The sequence below is a fragment of the Amblyraja radiata genome, chromosome 3 (assembly GCF_010909765.2).
Source record: "Amblyraja radiata isolate CabotCenter1 chromosome 3, sAmbRad1.1.pri, whole genome shotgun sequence".
In the NCBI taxonomy this organism is placed as follows: Eukaryota; Metazoa; Chordata; class Chondrichthyes; order Rajiformes; family Rajidae; genus Amblyraja; species Amblyraja radiata.
Window position 1 is genome coordinate 101183996 of NC_045958.1, and position 15375 is coordinate 101199370.

General features: G+C 46.3%; 1 protein-coding gene and 1 non-coding gene across 2 annotated transcripts in view; one reads left to right on the top strand and one right to left on the bottom strand.

Moving 5' to 3' along the window:
- Positions 1-896: 896 nt before the first annotated feature.
- trnal-uaa lies at positions 897-979 on the bottom strand. The gene has a single exon. It is a non-coding gene; the product is annotated as a tRNA-Leu (tRNA).
- Positions 980-7207: 6228 nt separating this feature from the next.
- The window catches only part of rcl1 (RNA terminal phosphate cyclase like 1), a 30714-nt gene continuing 22546 nt past the window's right edge, over positions 7208-15375 (top strand). The window contains 2 exon segments of the mRNA XM_033018432.1: positions 7208-7396; positions 14895-14966. Coding sequence (XP_032874323.1) covers positions 7243-7396; positions 14895-14966 — 226 coding nt within the window. The 5' untranslated portion in view covers positions 7208-7242.

The following is a 15375-nucleotide window of genomic DNA, read 5'->3' on the forward strand; positions in this document are numbered from 1 at the left end:
GTCATTTATGTAAAGTAAAAATAGTAAATTGCCCCTAGTGTGTAGGGAGTGGATGAGAAAGTGGGATAACATAGAACAAGTGTGAGCGGGTTATCGATGGTCGACGTGGTGGGCCGAAGGGCCTGTTTCCATGCTGTATCTCTAAACTAAAAAGAAGGGGAGTAGAGGGGGTGCACAAATTAGTTGGGCCTATGTTCAAAGAATCGGGGGGCTTTCACACCATCCTGGTGTGGAATGTAGGTATGGGGAGACATCCACGGTGAAAATCTGGAAACTGAAACTGTTACGGTGGTGGAAGGCAATGGGAGGTTTCACGGGTGTAAGTGAGAAGAGTATGGACACGAGGAAAGGGTAGAATCAAGGTATACAGAACAAAGTTCGGTAAAAGCTATGGTTATGGTTTCTTTATTGTCACGTATACCAGGTACAGTGAAATATTTTTTGCACACAGCTCAGCAAGAATATCCTCGTACATAAGTAAAAACTCCCTGGTCAATATAGAACAGCCCACTGAGTTCATATTCAAGAGGCATGACCCGTGGCCCAGTCCCAGCTGGAGTTGTCCACAAAGGCCCGCTGCAGCCGTCGCCTCCATTCCAGTCATCCCATGAACTGTCCTCCCTCTCCTAGCCTGGCCACCTCCAGCCCTTGTTCCCCGGGGGTCCGCCTCCCACAGCCGACCTCGAGGGCGCGGAAGCTAAGAAGGTAGGGATGTGGGAGGAAACCCCACGGGGGACCTGGAGAACACCCAAGTGGTTAAAACCCACAGGGAGAACGTAAATACAGCACCCAAGACAGGATCGAACTCTGGTCTCTGAGGCAAGCATGTCTACAGCTGCATCACCGTGCCGCACTAAATCAGTTCACTGGTACCATGGTTGTCACAAAAATCTTAATACCAGGAGTGGGGTTTGAACCCACGCGGACATGTGTCCATTGGATCTTAAGCCCAACGCCTTAACCACTCGGCCATCCTGGTTGGTGATGGCTATCCTGGTCAGAGGCTCTTTACATGATTAAATTTATTGAATTCATTTTCATCGTTTTTTTCTTTAACTCTAATCACACTCTACAAACTGAAGGCATAGATATGTTAACCTCCATGGGCCCAAGCTATGCCTGCCTCTGCAGGATACGTGACACAGTCCTTGTATTTGTCCTCTGCAGCTTCCCTCCCTCAGCATTTTCTCTGACACATTAACGATTGCATTAGACAGACACAAAATGCTGTAGTAACTCTGCGGGTCAGGCAGCATCTCCAGAGAAAGGGAATAGGTGACGTTTTGAGTCAGAACCCTTCTACAGACAGAAGATAGATACAAAAAGCTGGAGTAACTCAACGGGACAGGAATGGAAAAGGAATGGGTGATGTCTACAGACTGACTTGAAACGCAACCTTTTCTCCAGAGATGATGCCTGACCCGATCACAGCCTCAGAATTAAAGGGTGATCCTTTAGAAAGAAGGTGAGGAGGAACTTCTTTAGTCAGAGGGTAGTTCATCTGTGGAACTCATTGCCACAGATTAGAACGTGTGTCAAGGTTTATGGATAAAAAGCAGGAAAATGGGATTAGGAGGCAGCAATCAGCCATGATTGAATGGCGGAGTGGAATCATAGCCGAATGGCATAATTCTACTCCTATATCTTGTGAACTTGTGACCTGTTGAGTTACTCCAGTATTTTGTGTCTATCTTCAGTTGAAACCAGCATCTGCAGTTCCTTCCTACATAATGATGGCATTGGTACTGCTTCTGCTCGCATACAGACATCAAAAGTGTCTTTGAGTTTTCTGCAAGTTCTCCTACTTTTTACTTGATCCATTCAGGACATTTTTCTTTCCTGACTTTGCTAACTGTAGCTCAGGGGATGGGTAAATGCCTAATATCCACCATAAACCACTGCCATTTTGACTACATCCCCTCTAACCTTGCGCACCCAGTTAGGACTTAATTCCATTCTCCCTGTTGCTCAGGCTCCCTTCTCGTCTGTAGAAACATGGAATGCAGATACTGGTTTACAAAAAAAACCCACAAAGCACTGGAGTAACTTTGCGGGTCGGGCAGCATCTACTGCTTTTGTGGCCTCCTGTACATCGGCGAGACCAAGCATAGACTATGCAACCATTTCACTGAGCACTTGTGCTCAGTCTGCCAAGGCCTGCTGGGTCTACCGGTTGCTAACCATTTTACCTCCCCTTCCCATTTCCATACTGACCTTTCTGTCATGGGCCAAAAAAAATTAAAGCTCTCAAGAGACGCTGACTGACCCGCTGAGTTACTCCAGCATTTTGTGCCCTTTTTGTAAATCAGCATCTACAGAGCGTTGTGGCTCTGGGGTATAAAACTGATGGGGGGAGTTGCAATTGATGGGGTTTCAGACAGGTAGGTGGGGCTTGAGAACTGCAGGTGCTGGTTTAAACCGAAGATAGACACAAAATGCTGGAGTAACTCAGCGGGCCAGGCAGCATCTCTGGAGAGAAGGAATGGGTGACATTTCGGGTCGAGACCCTCCTTCAGACCCGAAACATCGCCCATTCCTTCTCTCCCGAGATGCTGCCTGCCCCACTGAGTTACTCCAGCATTTTGTGTTTAACTGGGGCTTGAGACTGGCGGGCGATGCCTGAAATCAATAGACATGGACATAGACTGACGGGCGGGGTATGAGTGTGATGGACTTGGCCTGAATCCAATGGGTTGAATCAGAGATAGACACAAAATGCTGGAGTAACTCAGCGGGTCAGGCATAGGTGATGTTCGGATTGACACCCTTCTTCAGACTGAGAGTCAGGGGAAAGGGAAACAAAAGATATGGACGATGAAATAGAGAGATAAAGAACACATGAATTAAAGATATGCAAAGCAGTAACGATGATTAAGGGAACGGTCTATTGCTGTCTGTGGGGTGGGTGATAACGAGTTATTCAGACAATCAAACCCATCAGGATGACAGTGAGATTATTACAACGACTAGGGTGGGGGAGGGACAAAGAGAGAGAGGAGATGCAAGGGTTAGTTGAAGTTAGAGAAATAAAAATTCATACAATTGAGTTGCAAGCTGCCCAAGCAAAATATGAGGTGCTGTTCCTCCAATTTGCACTGGGCCTCATTCTGACAATAGAGGAGTCCCAGGACAGAAATGTCAGTGTGGGAATGGGAGGGGGAGTTTAGCAATAGTAAGATCAAGTAGGTTCAGGTGGACTGAGCAGAGGTGTTTAGCGAAACGATCGACCAGTCTACATTTGGTTTAATTTCTAAAGGGTGGTGAATCTGTGGAATTCTTTGCCACAGAAGGCTGTAGAGGCCAAGTCATTGGAGTCCACACCTTGAACAACGTATACAGTAGACGAGGTCGGAGGAGGTGCAAGTGAACCTCTGCCTAACCCGAAAGGACTGTCGGGGTCCCTGGACAGAGTCCACATGTGGATCAGTGGATACAGTAGACCACTTGATAAGACACAAAAAGCTGGAGAAACTCAGCAGGACAGGCAGCATCTCTGGAGAGAATGTGTTGGAATGAACTGCAGATGCTGGTTTAAATCGAAGGTGGACAAAATGCTGGATAACTCAACGGGACAGGCAGCATCTCTGGAGAAAAGGAATGGGTGACGTTGCGGGTCGAGACCCTTCTTCAGACTGATGTCAGGGGAGTGGGCGGGACAAAGATTGAATAGTCTGAGACAGTAAAGGGCCTGTCCTACTTGGCGATTTTTTCATATCAGTGTCGCCAAACGATTTTGAACATTTCAAAATCCAGCGGTGACAAAAAAAATGTTGCGACACCTGAAAAAACACCACACGTCATACATCATCATGCCGCGTCACCGCTTCATCACGCAGCAAATTTTTCGGGGACCTGATACATCAGTCAATGATGCTGGCAGTTGCCGAAAAAATCGCCAAGTGGGACAGGCCCTCAAGACTGATGGGAGAACTGGGAAATGGGAGGGGATGGAGAGAGAGGAAAAGCAAGGGCTATTTGAAGTTAGAGAAGTCAATGATCAAACCGCTGGGGTGTAAATTACCCAAGCGAAACATGAGGTGCTGTTCCTCTAATTTGCGCTGGGTCTCACCGATGTACAGAAGTTGACACCCGGAACAGCAGATACAGATGTGGTTGGAGGAGGTGCAAGTGAACCTCTGCCTCACCTGGAAAGACTATTTGGGTCCTTGGATAGAGTCGAGGAGGGAGATAATGGGAAAGGTGTTGCATCTCCTGCGGTTGCAGGTGAAGGTACCTGGGGAGGGGGTGGTTTGGGTGGGAAGGGACAAGTTGACCAGGGAGTTGCGGAGGGAACGGTCTCTGCATGTGGCCAGTAGTGGGATCCCATTGAAGGGGGCGAAAGTGTTGGAGGAATATATGCTGTATGCGACGGCTGATGGGGTCGGTGGAAGGTGAGGACAAGGGGGACTCTGTCCTTGTTGCGAATGTAGGGAGGGGAAGCAAGAGCGGATCTGCGGGATATCAAGGAGACCCTAGTGAGAGCCTCATCTATAATGGAAGAGGGGAACTCCTTAAGAATGAGGACATCTCTGGAGAGAAGACCACTTGGTTTAATGTTTTATGTGTCATTAAACAATAGACAATAGGTGTAGGCCATTCGGCCCTTCGAGCCATTCAATGTTACAAAAATTTGAGATTTAAAAGATCAAGTCTGCAATTTATCCCATCAGGTAAAGCATAAAAAGAAGTTTAATTTGACACCTAATTCACTTTCATATCTTCAGTATAAAACAAGTTATGGCCATTTTCATACTGGTAAATTAGCATCTTGTTCCCTGTTGCTTTTCCATTGACTTAACACAAAAGCTGTGATCAAGGACAGTCAAAAGCCCATAACATTCTTAAAAATTAAGAGAACGGAATGAAATTTACAGTTATTATAGATTGAAGCATTCTGAAACAAATATAAAACATCTTACTTGGATGGCCTGAAATTAAAGCATATAATTAGTTAGTTACCTAATTGTAGCTAATTACAAAATTGACCGTTGTGACGGAAATAGTAATAAACACTCAGACTGCCTTGAAATTAAAAAATGTGATATTCTCAAGATCAGAACTTTAATATTATTGTATATATGCTGTAAGTCCATAACAGATAGCTAAATAAATTACAATTTCTAGCAATAGACCAAGTCTTTATGGAGAAGATCAGTTGCTAGCTTGTACAATGACATATCATCATCGGTAGCATCATCATACTCCTCAGATTGTAACCAATAAGCAACTCTGTACACCTTGTTTTTCCTCAACTTTTCAATGTTGGCATTGTAAACAACAAGTTTTTGCTCTTCAAACCACGCATGACATGCCTTTCTGCTCACTACTTTCCCATTAAGAATGTCCTGTAGATTCAATTTCTTAAGAAAAGGATATTTTTTTTTAAATAGCCTAAGTATCCAAATAACAAATTAATCCCATTCACACAAGAATTCACAATATAACAAGATTTTTAAATCTCACTATCATGAACATATGCCAGATGGTAGGAATTTAATGTTTAATTCCCATAAATTAATCTAGAAACATCCACTTTCAATATAATCAAAATTATTATTATTTGCACAATAAATGTGGCTAAAGCTGTTGTGTATATTTAGTATAAAAATATTGATTATGGATGGACAATTACATAAAATATAGACGATTTAGATGCTCTTATGACATGATTGTCCAAAAAAAGAGCATTTAAATCATCTTGTGAGTGGGTGTTTCTGGAATGTGATCGATTGGAATGTTGCCGTTGCCATGAATTTAAACCCCATATCGGCAGGAAAGACACTGGCGGTTCGTATGGGGCCCAAATCACATTTTCGCAACGTAAAAATAGATTAAAGCCACCCCAAGAAGCAAGATTATATGTAAAATAAACGACTTACCCATTCTTTTATCCTCATATTGCGATCCTTCACGCTGTAGGCGTCGCTTTCTATTTTAATCAAACTATTAAATTGTACAGCGATTTAAAAAAAAACAGGAACGGAAGTCCGATCGATTTTTCTTCATCGACTCGCAGCCCGAGGAAATCCCTCTCCGATAAAGAGTACAAAACTGCATTTTAATCCCACCCTCCCCCCCCCCCAAAGGCGCCAAAGTGGCTCACACAGCCAGTGGCAGAACTACAGCGCCGCTGAAGGTAAGTTTTGTAACATTGCTTTTCAATGTAATCATGGCTGATCATCCACAATCAGTACCATGTTTTATGTGTCATTCCTAACTACCACTGTATGTCATGTTGTCACTTGGCGGGTGGAGCACCAAGGCAAATTTCTTGTATGTGAATACTTGGCCAATAAACTTATTCATTCATTCATTGGTTGACTCGTGGCACCAGGGACGGGTGGGCGGGACCTGAACTCAATGGGCGTGATCAGAGAGGGTTGGGCGGGATCTTGGCGTGATGGATTTGGCTGGCGGCCAATTAGCGTGGCCAGAGAGCTGTAGGCGGGACATGCGTGTGATGGACGTGACATAGCCAATGGCGGAAGCCGGAGAGCTGTGGGCGGGATCTAGGTCAGATGGACGTGAGTTGCAGCCAATGGCTGCGGCTTGAGGGTGGAGCGGGTTGTGCGTAGTTAACCAATGGGCGGAGGCCGATGGGCGGGACATGAGCGCGATGGACGCGGCCTGGGACCAAAGGCGATGGGCGGAGCGGCCGAGGGACGGGCTCCAAGTGCGATGGACAAGAGCGGTTAGGCGGCTCAGGTGCGCGTATCGTTGGACGTGTGGTTCCTCCGTCGGCGGTGGGCAACAGGTCCGGGTTGTCCGTGTTATGGGCGTGTGATACATCCAATGATGGCCAGGAGGCGCTGCGGGCGGGACCCCAGCGTCCAATGGCGGGTTGACCAGAGGAGGCTGGGAGCGGGTCAAGAGGACGTCACTCACGGACGTGGCTTCGGACCAATGGTGGGAGCGCAGGGTGGAGTGGGCGGGCTCTCGGTGCGATGGACGTAGGTTTCATCCAATGGGAGCCGGGGATGGGACCGAGGGGCGGGATCTCCGTGTGATGGACGTGGCCGCTTTGGTTGGTGGGCGGGACATGCGTATGATGGGCGTGTCCTGCATCCAATGGCGTTGGTCCGAGGGCGGGACATGCGTGTGATGGGCGTGTCCTGCATCCAATGGCGTTGGGCCGAGGGCGGGACATGCGTGTGATGGACGTATCGTGCATCCAATGGCGGTGGGCCGGGGGCGGGACATGTGCTGGATGTCCCATGTGCGGCAGCGGCGGCCTGCTGCAAGATGGCGAGTGGTCGTGGGCACGGTGGCGGCGGTCAGGCGTTGCACTGGGACGGTGCTCGCTTCCTGCGGCCGCGGCTCGTCCTGGCCACCCTTAGCGGCCGCTCCGTGCGGATCACTGGCATCAGAGGCGCAGAGCTGGAGCCGGGCCTGCGGGGTGAGTGAGATTGTGGGTGGGTGGGTGAGTGAGTGTGTGAGATTGTGGGTGAGTGAGTGAGATTGTGAGTGGATGGGTGAGTGAGTGGATAATAATAATTATAATAAATTGTATTTATGGTCGCCTTTCAAGAGTCTCAAGGACACCTTACAAAAATTTAGCAATTAGAGGAAAAACATGTAAGGGGAATGAAATAAATAGTAGAGACATGACTAGTACACAAAGTAAAGACAGAATACAATTCAAAACACAATATGAGGCAATTAATGCACAGATGAAAAGGAGGGGGACGTGGGGCTAAGGATAGGTGAAGAGATGGGTCTTGAGGCGGGACTGGAAGATGGTGAGGGACACGGAATTGCGGATCAGTTGGGGGAGGGAGTTCCAGAGCCTGGGAGCTGCCCTGGAGAAGGCTCTGTCCCCAAAACTGCGGAGGTTGGACTTGTGGATGGAGAGGAGACCGGCTGATGTGGATCTGAGGGACCGTGAGGGTTGGTAGGGGGAGAGGAGGTCAGTGAGATATGGGGGGGCCAGATGGTGGAGGGCTTTGTAGGTGAGGATCAGGATTTTGTAGGTGATCCGGTGGGAGATGGGAAGCCAGTGAAGTTGTTTGAGGACTGGAGTGATGTGATGCCAGGATTTGGTGTGGGTGATGAGTCGGGCGGCTGCGTTCTGGACCAGTTGGAGTCGGTTGATGTAGGCGGAGCTGATGCCAAGGAGAAGTGAGTTGCTATAGTTCAGTCGGGAGGAGATGAAGGCATGGATGAGTCTTTCAGCAGCGGGAGGTGTGAGAGAGGGTCTGAGTTTGGCGATGTTGCGGAGATGAAAGAAGGAGGTTTTAATGACATGGCGGATGTGAGGCTCAAGGGAGAGGGTGGAATCAAAGATCACGCCAAGGTTGCGGACCTTGGGAGATGGGGAGACAGTGGTGCCGTCGATGGTGAGAGTGGGGTTATTGATTTTGCTGAGTGTGGCTTTGGAGCCTATGAGGAGGAATTCTGTCTTATCGCTGTTGAGTTTGAGGAAGTTATGTTGCATCCAGTTTTTATAGCTGACAAACAGGAGTTGATATGGGAGAGGGGGGGGAGTTGTGGGGGGATTTGGTGCCGAGGTAGATCTGGGTGTCATCGGGGTAACAGTGGAAGTCCAGGTTGAAGTGGCGGAGTATCTGACCAAGGGGGAGGATGTAGATGATGAAGAGGAGGGGGGCGAGTACGGAGCCTTGGGGAACGCCTTGAGTGACTGTGGCTGTAGCAGAGGTGTGGTTGTGGAGAGAGATGAAGTGGGATCTGTTGGAAAGGTAGGAACGGAGCCAACTGAGTGCAGAACCTTCAATGCCGAGGTCTTAGAGTCTGGTGAGCAGGATGTTGTGGTTCACTGTATCGAAGGCTGCGCTCAGGTCGAGGAGGATGAGGATGTTGAGGGAACCAGAGTCAGCAGAGGTGAGGAGGTCGTTGAGGACTTTGAGGAGAGCAGTTTATGTGCTATGGAGGGGGCAAAAGCCAGATTGGAGGGGTTCAAGTAGGTTATACGCAAGGAGGTGGGAATGAAGTTGCGACGCAACGATACGCTCCAGGATTTTTGAAAGAAAGGGGAGGTTTGAGATTGGGCGATAGTTAATGAGAGAGGAGGGATCAAGACCAGGTTTCTTTACGATTGGTGTGACAGCAGCAGTTTTGAAAGCGGAGGGGACAATTCCTTGGGGCAATGAGGAGTTGAAGAGATTAATGAGGTACGGGCAGAGAACGGGGAGGCAGGACTTCAGGTGGGGAGAGGGTCGAGGGAGCAGGTAGTGGATGAGTGAGATAGTGAGTGAGTGGGTGAACGAGTGGGTGAGATTGTGGGTGGGTGAATGTGTGAGATTGTGGGTGGGTGAGTGAGTGAGTGTGGGTGATTGAGTGAGATTGTGAGTGGGTGGGTGAGATTGTGAGTGAGATTGTGGGTGAGTGAGTGGGTGATCTGGGCAGATGGAGGTTGCAGCCGGCGGGCAGGGCAGGGCCCGGGGGGTCGCTCCCTTCCTTCATCCTTCCACTGAGGTTGCGGGGGTATTGGGCCCCTCGCTCGGTGAGGGACCACTCGCCGGCAGTGCCAAGGGCAGAGGCGACACTGAGACCTGTCCCTTCACCTGTGCTCCAGCATCGCAGGTGGGGTGCGGTAAACTGTACCAACACTCAGTGCTCCGCATCTCCAGAACGGTCGAGGTTTCAGCTACACACCCTGCATCAAAGCTGGGCGGTTGGCAATGATTTCCATCCCTTCTACCGAGGTCTAGCATTGCGGGTGAAGTACCAATGTTCAGCACCTCAGGGATGGTCGAGGTTTCGGCTGGACACCCACCCTGAGCGGTTGGCAATGGTTTCTGTCCCTTCACCTGAGATCCAGCATCGTAAGTGGGATGCAATAAACTCTACCAAAGCTCAGCATCTCAACAAGTCTGCTGTTGGGACAAAGGTGGGGAAAGGAATGGTCGAGGTTTAGGCTGATCACCCTAGATCTGGGCAAGTTAGTTGGTAAAAAATTCTGTCCCTTCCCCTGAGATCTAGCATCGCAGGTGAGGTCAAGTCAAGAGCATTTTATTGAATGAAATTCTTACTTGTTGCAGCACAACAGAATATGTGAATATGTAAACATTGTACATAACGGGGTAAAAAAAATAAATAAATAACAAATATAGTGCAAATAAAATAGGTGTGGTAAACAGTACCAGCACTCGGCCTCTCAGTGCTCAGTACATTTCGGATGTCGAGGTTTCGGCTGGACACCCACCCTGCGTCAGTGCTGGATGGTTAGCAATGGTTTCTGTCCCTTCCCCCAAGGTCCAGCATTGCGGGTGAGATGCAATAAAATGTACCTATGCTCAGTTGTTGAGGGAGTGCTGCCTAAGCTCACAAGGTTAATTCCCAGGATAGCGGGACTGTCATATGATGAAAGAATGGAGCGACTGGGTTTGTATACACTGGAATTTAGAAGGATGAGAGGATATCTTATAGTAACATATAAAATTATTAAGGGATTGGACACGCTAGATGCAGGAACCATGTTCCCGATGTTGGGGGATTCCAGAACCAGGGGCCACAGTTTAAGAATAAGGGGTAGGCCATTTAGAACTGAGATGAGGAAATACTTTTTTACACAGAGAGTTGTGAATTTGTGGAATTCTCTGCCACAGAAGGCAGTGGAGGCCGATTCACTGGATGCATTCAAAAGAGAGTTAGATAGAGCTCTTAGGGCTAGCGGAATCAAGGGATATGGGGAGAAGGCAGGAACGGGGTACTGATTGTGGATGATCAGCCATGATCACATAGAAGGGGTCGAATGGCCTACTCCTGCACCTATTTTCTATGTATCTATGTATCAGCACTTCAACAAGTCTGATGCTGGGACTCGGGTGCGGAAAGGATTAGTCCAGGTTGCATCTGGACACCAACCCTGCATCAGGACTGGGCGGTTGGAAATGGGTTCTGTCGGACATTCCTGATGGGGATATGATTGGAGATGGTGTGGCATTTAGTGGTAGTGTTGGTGGAAGAACATGTGGAGTTCATTGGCAAGGCAATGGATATTTTTAAGGCAGACATTGCTAGATTTGTTCATTTGCAGATGATACTGAAGTGGGTGTTATCATAGACAGATGGTTATCAAAATTTACAGCAGGGTCTTGATCTAATGAGCAAGTGGGCTGAAGAATGGCTGGTGTATTCAATTCAGATGAGGTGTTACATTTTGGGAAGTCAAACCAGAGCCGGAACTTCACCGTGAATGGCAGGGCACTGGGGTGTGTTGTTGAGCAGAGGGATCTAGGACTGCAGGTACACGCTTCCTTGAAAGTGGTGTCACAGGTAGATAGGGTGATCAAGAAAACCTTTGGTACATTGGCCTTCATCGGCCAGGGTATTTAATATAGATGTTGGTTGTACAAGCGAGTTATGTTGCTGTTGGTGAGGCTGTATTTGGAGTATTGTGTTCTGTTTTGGTCACCCTGCTGTCGGAAGGGTGTTGTTAGGTTGGAAAGAGTGCAGAGAAGATTTACGAGGATGTTGTTTGGACTTGAGTGTGTGAGCTGTGGAGAGGTTTGGCTGGCAGGGAGAATGTTCCTTGGAGCACAGGAAGATAAGGGGTGAACTTATAGAGGTGTATAACATCATGTAGGGAATAAATGGGTAAATACACACACTTAACCAAAGTAGGGAAATCAGATGAGAGGGGAAAGATTTATTAGTAAAGTGAGGAGCAACCTTTTCACTCGGAGGGTGGAATGGAATACTTTATTGTCACATGTGACAAGGCACAGTGAAATTCTTTGCTTGCACACCCAATGTGTACAAATGGCGGCCACCTCCGGCGCAGACAAAGTCACAAAGTATGCCGGCTCCTCCTTTGTTCTCTCCCCCACAGTGGCTCCCCCACGCCGGGTCCTCCATTGTTCTCCCCCCCCCCCCACGCTCTCACCGAGCACGGGTCAACCCGCGAGGCATCGCCGCCGCAAGGCTTCACCATTGAGGCCCCACTGTGTGCAGTTCTGGTCACACATCGATAGGCAATATGTCATTAAGTTGGAAAAGGTGCAAAGGAGATTCAAGTCAAGTCAACTTTATTTGTCACATACACATGTAAGATGTGCAGTGAAACGAAAGTGGCGATGCCTGCGGATTGTGCAAAACAACTGAACAGAACCAATATTTACATTTTAGAAAATAAAAATACACTACAGTAAATTAGTCCCTGGTGAGATTAGAGTTTACAGTCCTAATGGCCTGTGGGAAGAAACTCCATCTCATCCTCTCTGTTTTCGCAGTGTTGCAGCGGAGGCGCTTGCCTGACCGTAGCAGCTGGAACAGTCTGTCTGTTGCTGGGGTGATAGGGGTCCCTCATTGTCTTGCTGGCTTCACCAGGATTTTAACTGACCAGGCTGGATAGACTTATTGACGTGTGCATGAGGACGAGGGAGGCTGAGAGGGGACCTTACGGAGGGATACAAGAGAATCAGGAACATGGATGGAGTGAACCCTTTTTCCCAGGGTAGATGGTTCTAAAACTAGAAGGCATAGACTTATGGTGAGAGGAGAGAGATTTAAAACGGACCTCAGAGGGCTACTATTTCACTCGGAGAATTGTTTGAATCTGGAACGAACTGCCAGAGGAGGCTATAGCAGCGGATACAAGTATGACTTTAAAAAAACATTTGGAAAAATGTGTGGGTAGGATAAATGGACAAAGGGATATAGATTAAATGCAAGCAAACTAGCCCAGAATAGCAACTTGGTTAGCGTGGACAAAGTTTTGATGCTGTGTAGCTCTATGACTCTTTGTTCAGAGCTCTTTGTTCTGTTTGTATCAATTTAACCAGTTGCTTTTACTTGGCCGTATGATTTACTGTATCAAAACAAAACATCTTGTGGCTTTTTAGCCGATTAATATAGCTGTGTTTTCTGGTTATCAACTATCCTTTACTATAGACACTTAAATGCTTATGTAGCGTGGGTTTACTAACTCTCTGGGTGAAGAAAAATCTTTTCATCTGTCTTGACTGCTTTTCATTTTGAGACTCTGACTGCTGGTTCCAGACACAGTAAGGAAAATAAACCATCATATATCCTGCCAAGTCTTGTAAGAAGCTTTGTCTGTTTCAATTAAATTAAATCAATTAAATCACTTAACATTCTTCCAAATTCCATGGAATGTATGCGTAGTCTGTTTAATCTGCCATTGTACGATAGTTAGCATACCCTAGGAATGAGCAAATAAACTGTTATTAAACTTATTATAGTTCCCATATCACAAGCATATCCTTCCTTGAGTTTCAAGACTCAACCAGTACTTCATAATTTTATATACTGCGATGAGTTCACTCCTCATCTTCCTATGCGACAGGGGAATAAGACCTAATCTGTCCAACGACCCTCCCACTCAGGCCCTCAACTCCTGGTAGCTTCCTTGTAATCTTCTATGTTCTCTTTCCATCTTAGGTCATAAAAAGTAGGAATAGAATTAGGCCATTCGGCCCATCAAGTCTACTCCGCCATTTAATCATGGCTGATCTATCTCTCCCTCCTAACCCCTTCCTATAACAGGGTTAGACTTTAATCCTCTAAATCAAATACTCTGCTGTATATGAGTACTGATAGGATGCCATTTATTTACTTCAAAACAAAAAGACAGTGGTCTTCCAACATAAGATTATCTTGTTAATATAATTTCTTGATTGCAGGCCTTGCGATGTACAGGCTTGGCTAAAGTATTTCTTTGACGAAAATCTGCTCTGCCATTTAATTAAATTACAAAAACAATCCACAACAGAAATAATATGCCCATAACATAATTGATTATATTTACTGATCTTGGCTTTTGTCTAAAATCACTTTGTGAAGTCTTGCATTCTGGCATATTTGGATTCTTATCTTAGATTTTCCAATGGAGGCAGTGCCATTTGAATGATTTGCAGATATTTGTATGCAACCATTCAATAAAACTGCACAAACCAGAGGCACAACATTAAAATCTATAATGTTAAATTGTAATCTTGTCTGTAGCAATATAAGAACATAGATGTCACTTGAATTTAAAGTAGTCATTTTTGAAGTAACTTGTTGAGTCTTTTGCTGTTCTTGGTGAGAATATTCTGCATTTGTTGCACAACTTGAATTCATCTTTGGGTCCACTTGCTTGCAACTGGGGCATTTGAAATCTTCGTATCCGGCCATTTGAAATGTACAGCCAAAGAACCCGAGAATGATTAGTATTGATGTTGGAGAACTGGTATGCTCTGAAGTTCATCATGGACCTGAAATGCTAATTGTCTACTTTTCTTTTCACATCTGCTGGTTGACTTGCGAACCATTTCCAGCATTCTTTCTATCTATGTTTCCAACATCTACAGTCATTAGCTTTTGTTTTATTTTACTAGGTTTGCAAGGTGCTTATGCAAATAATGTTGTAAAATCTATCTTTATTTGAGTTGATCTAAGCAGTTGGCTGACTTGTAAGCTCCCTTGACTAGGACAAAATCTCACTGGTAGCCGAGGCCTGTGCAAGAGTTTATTAAACAGGCATGATGTCTTACATTGCATGCATTGGGAGCACCGTGTAAACTGCTACAGGAAGAATAAGGGGTATGCCATTTAGAACAGTGATGAGGAAAAACGTTTCACGCAGTGAGTCTGTGGAATTCTTCTGCCTCAGAGGGCGGGGAGGCCGGTTCTCTGGATACTTTCAAGAGAAAGCTAGAAAGGGCTCTTAAAGGTAGTGGAGTCAGGGGATATGGGGGGAAGGCAGGAACGGGGTACTGATTGGGGATGATCAGCCACGATCACATTGAAAGGGCCGAATGGCCTACTCCTGCTATTGTCTATTGGAAATTCGGAACCTTTATGTCTGTAGATTGTATTGAAGCAATTTGGCCAAAAAACATTTATATTAAAAAAAATACCTGGAATCTAAATTGATGACATGTTTTATCATAGCCGCAGGCACCTTCATGTGACTTTCTTTATATTTCCAGATTTTGAAGCAAGCTTTATTCGGTTAATTGACAAAGTGACAAATGGCTCCCGAATCGAAATAAATGAAACTGGTGAGTTCTTTGTTCACCATTCTTAGACACGGACTTTAGAGTGTGTTATGATCGATATGAGCTTATTGTACCCATAGATCTGATTTGATTTGTGTACATTATAATTTATCAGAAGCGGCAAACCGTCAAGATGAAAAATGTAGAATGTGTCAGGCTGTAACGATGTGCAGTTTATTTTGGGATCCTTATGCTCTCATTTAACAACAGTGTGATACTTTCTTTATTGAAGTATCCTTTCGGTGTGAGCCATCATGATGTTGGACTGGCTATTCACTTACCGTTCAATGCTGCCATCAATCTAAGTTCTGGGAGAGACCAAACCTAACACAATTTAAGATTCTGGCCTTGGCTGGCACATCAATACTGAGAGAAGTAGACAAATGCTGGAGAAACTCAGCGGGTGAGGCAG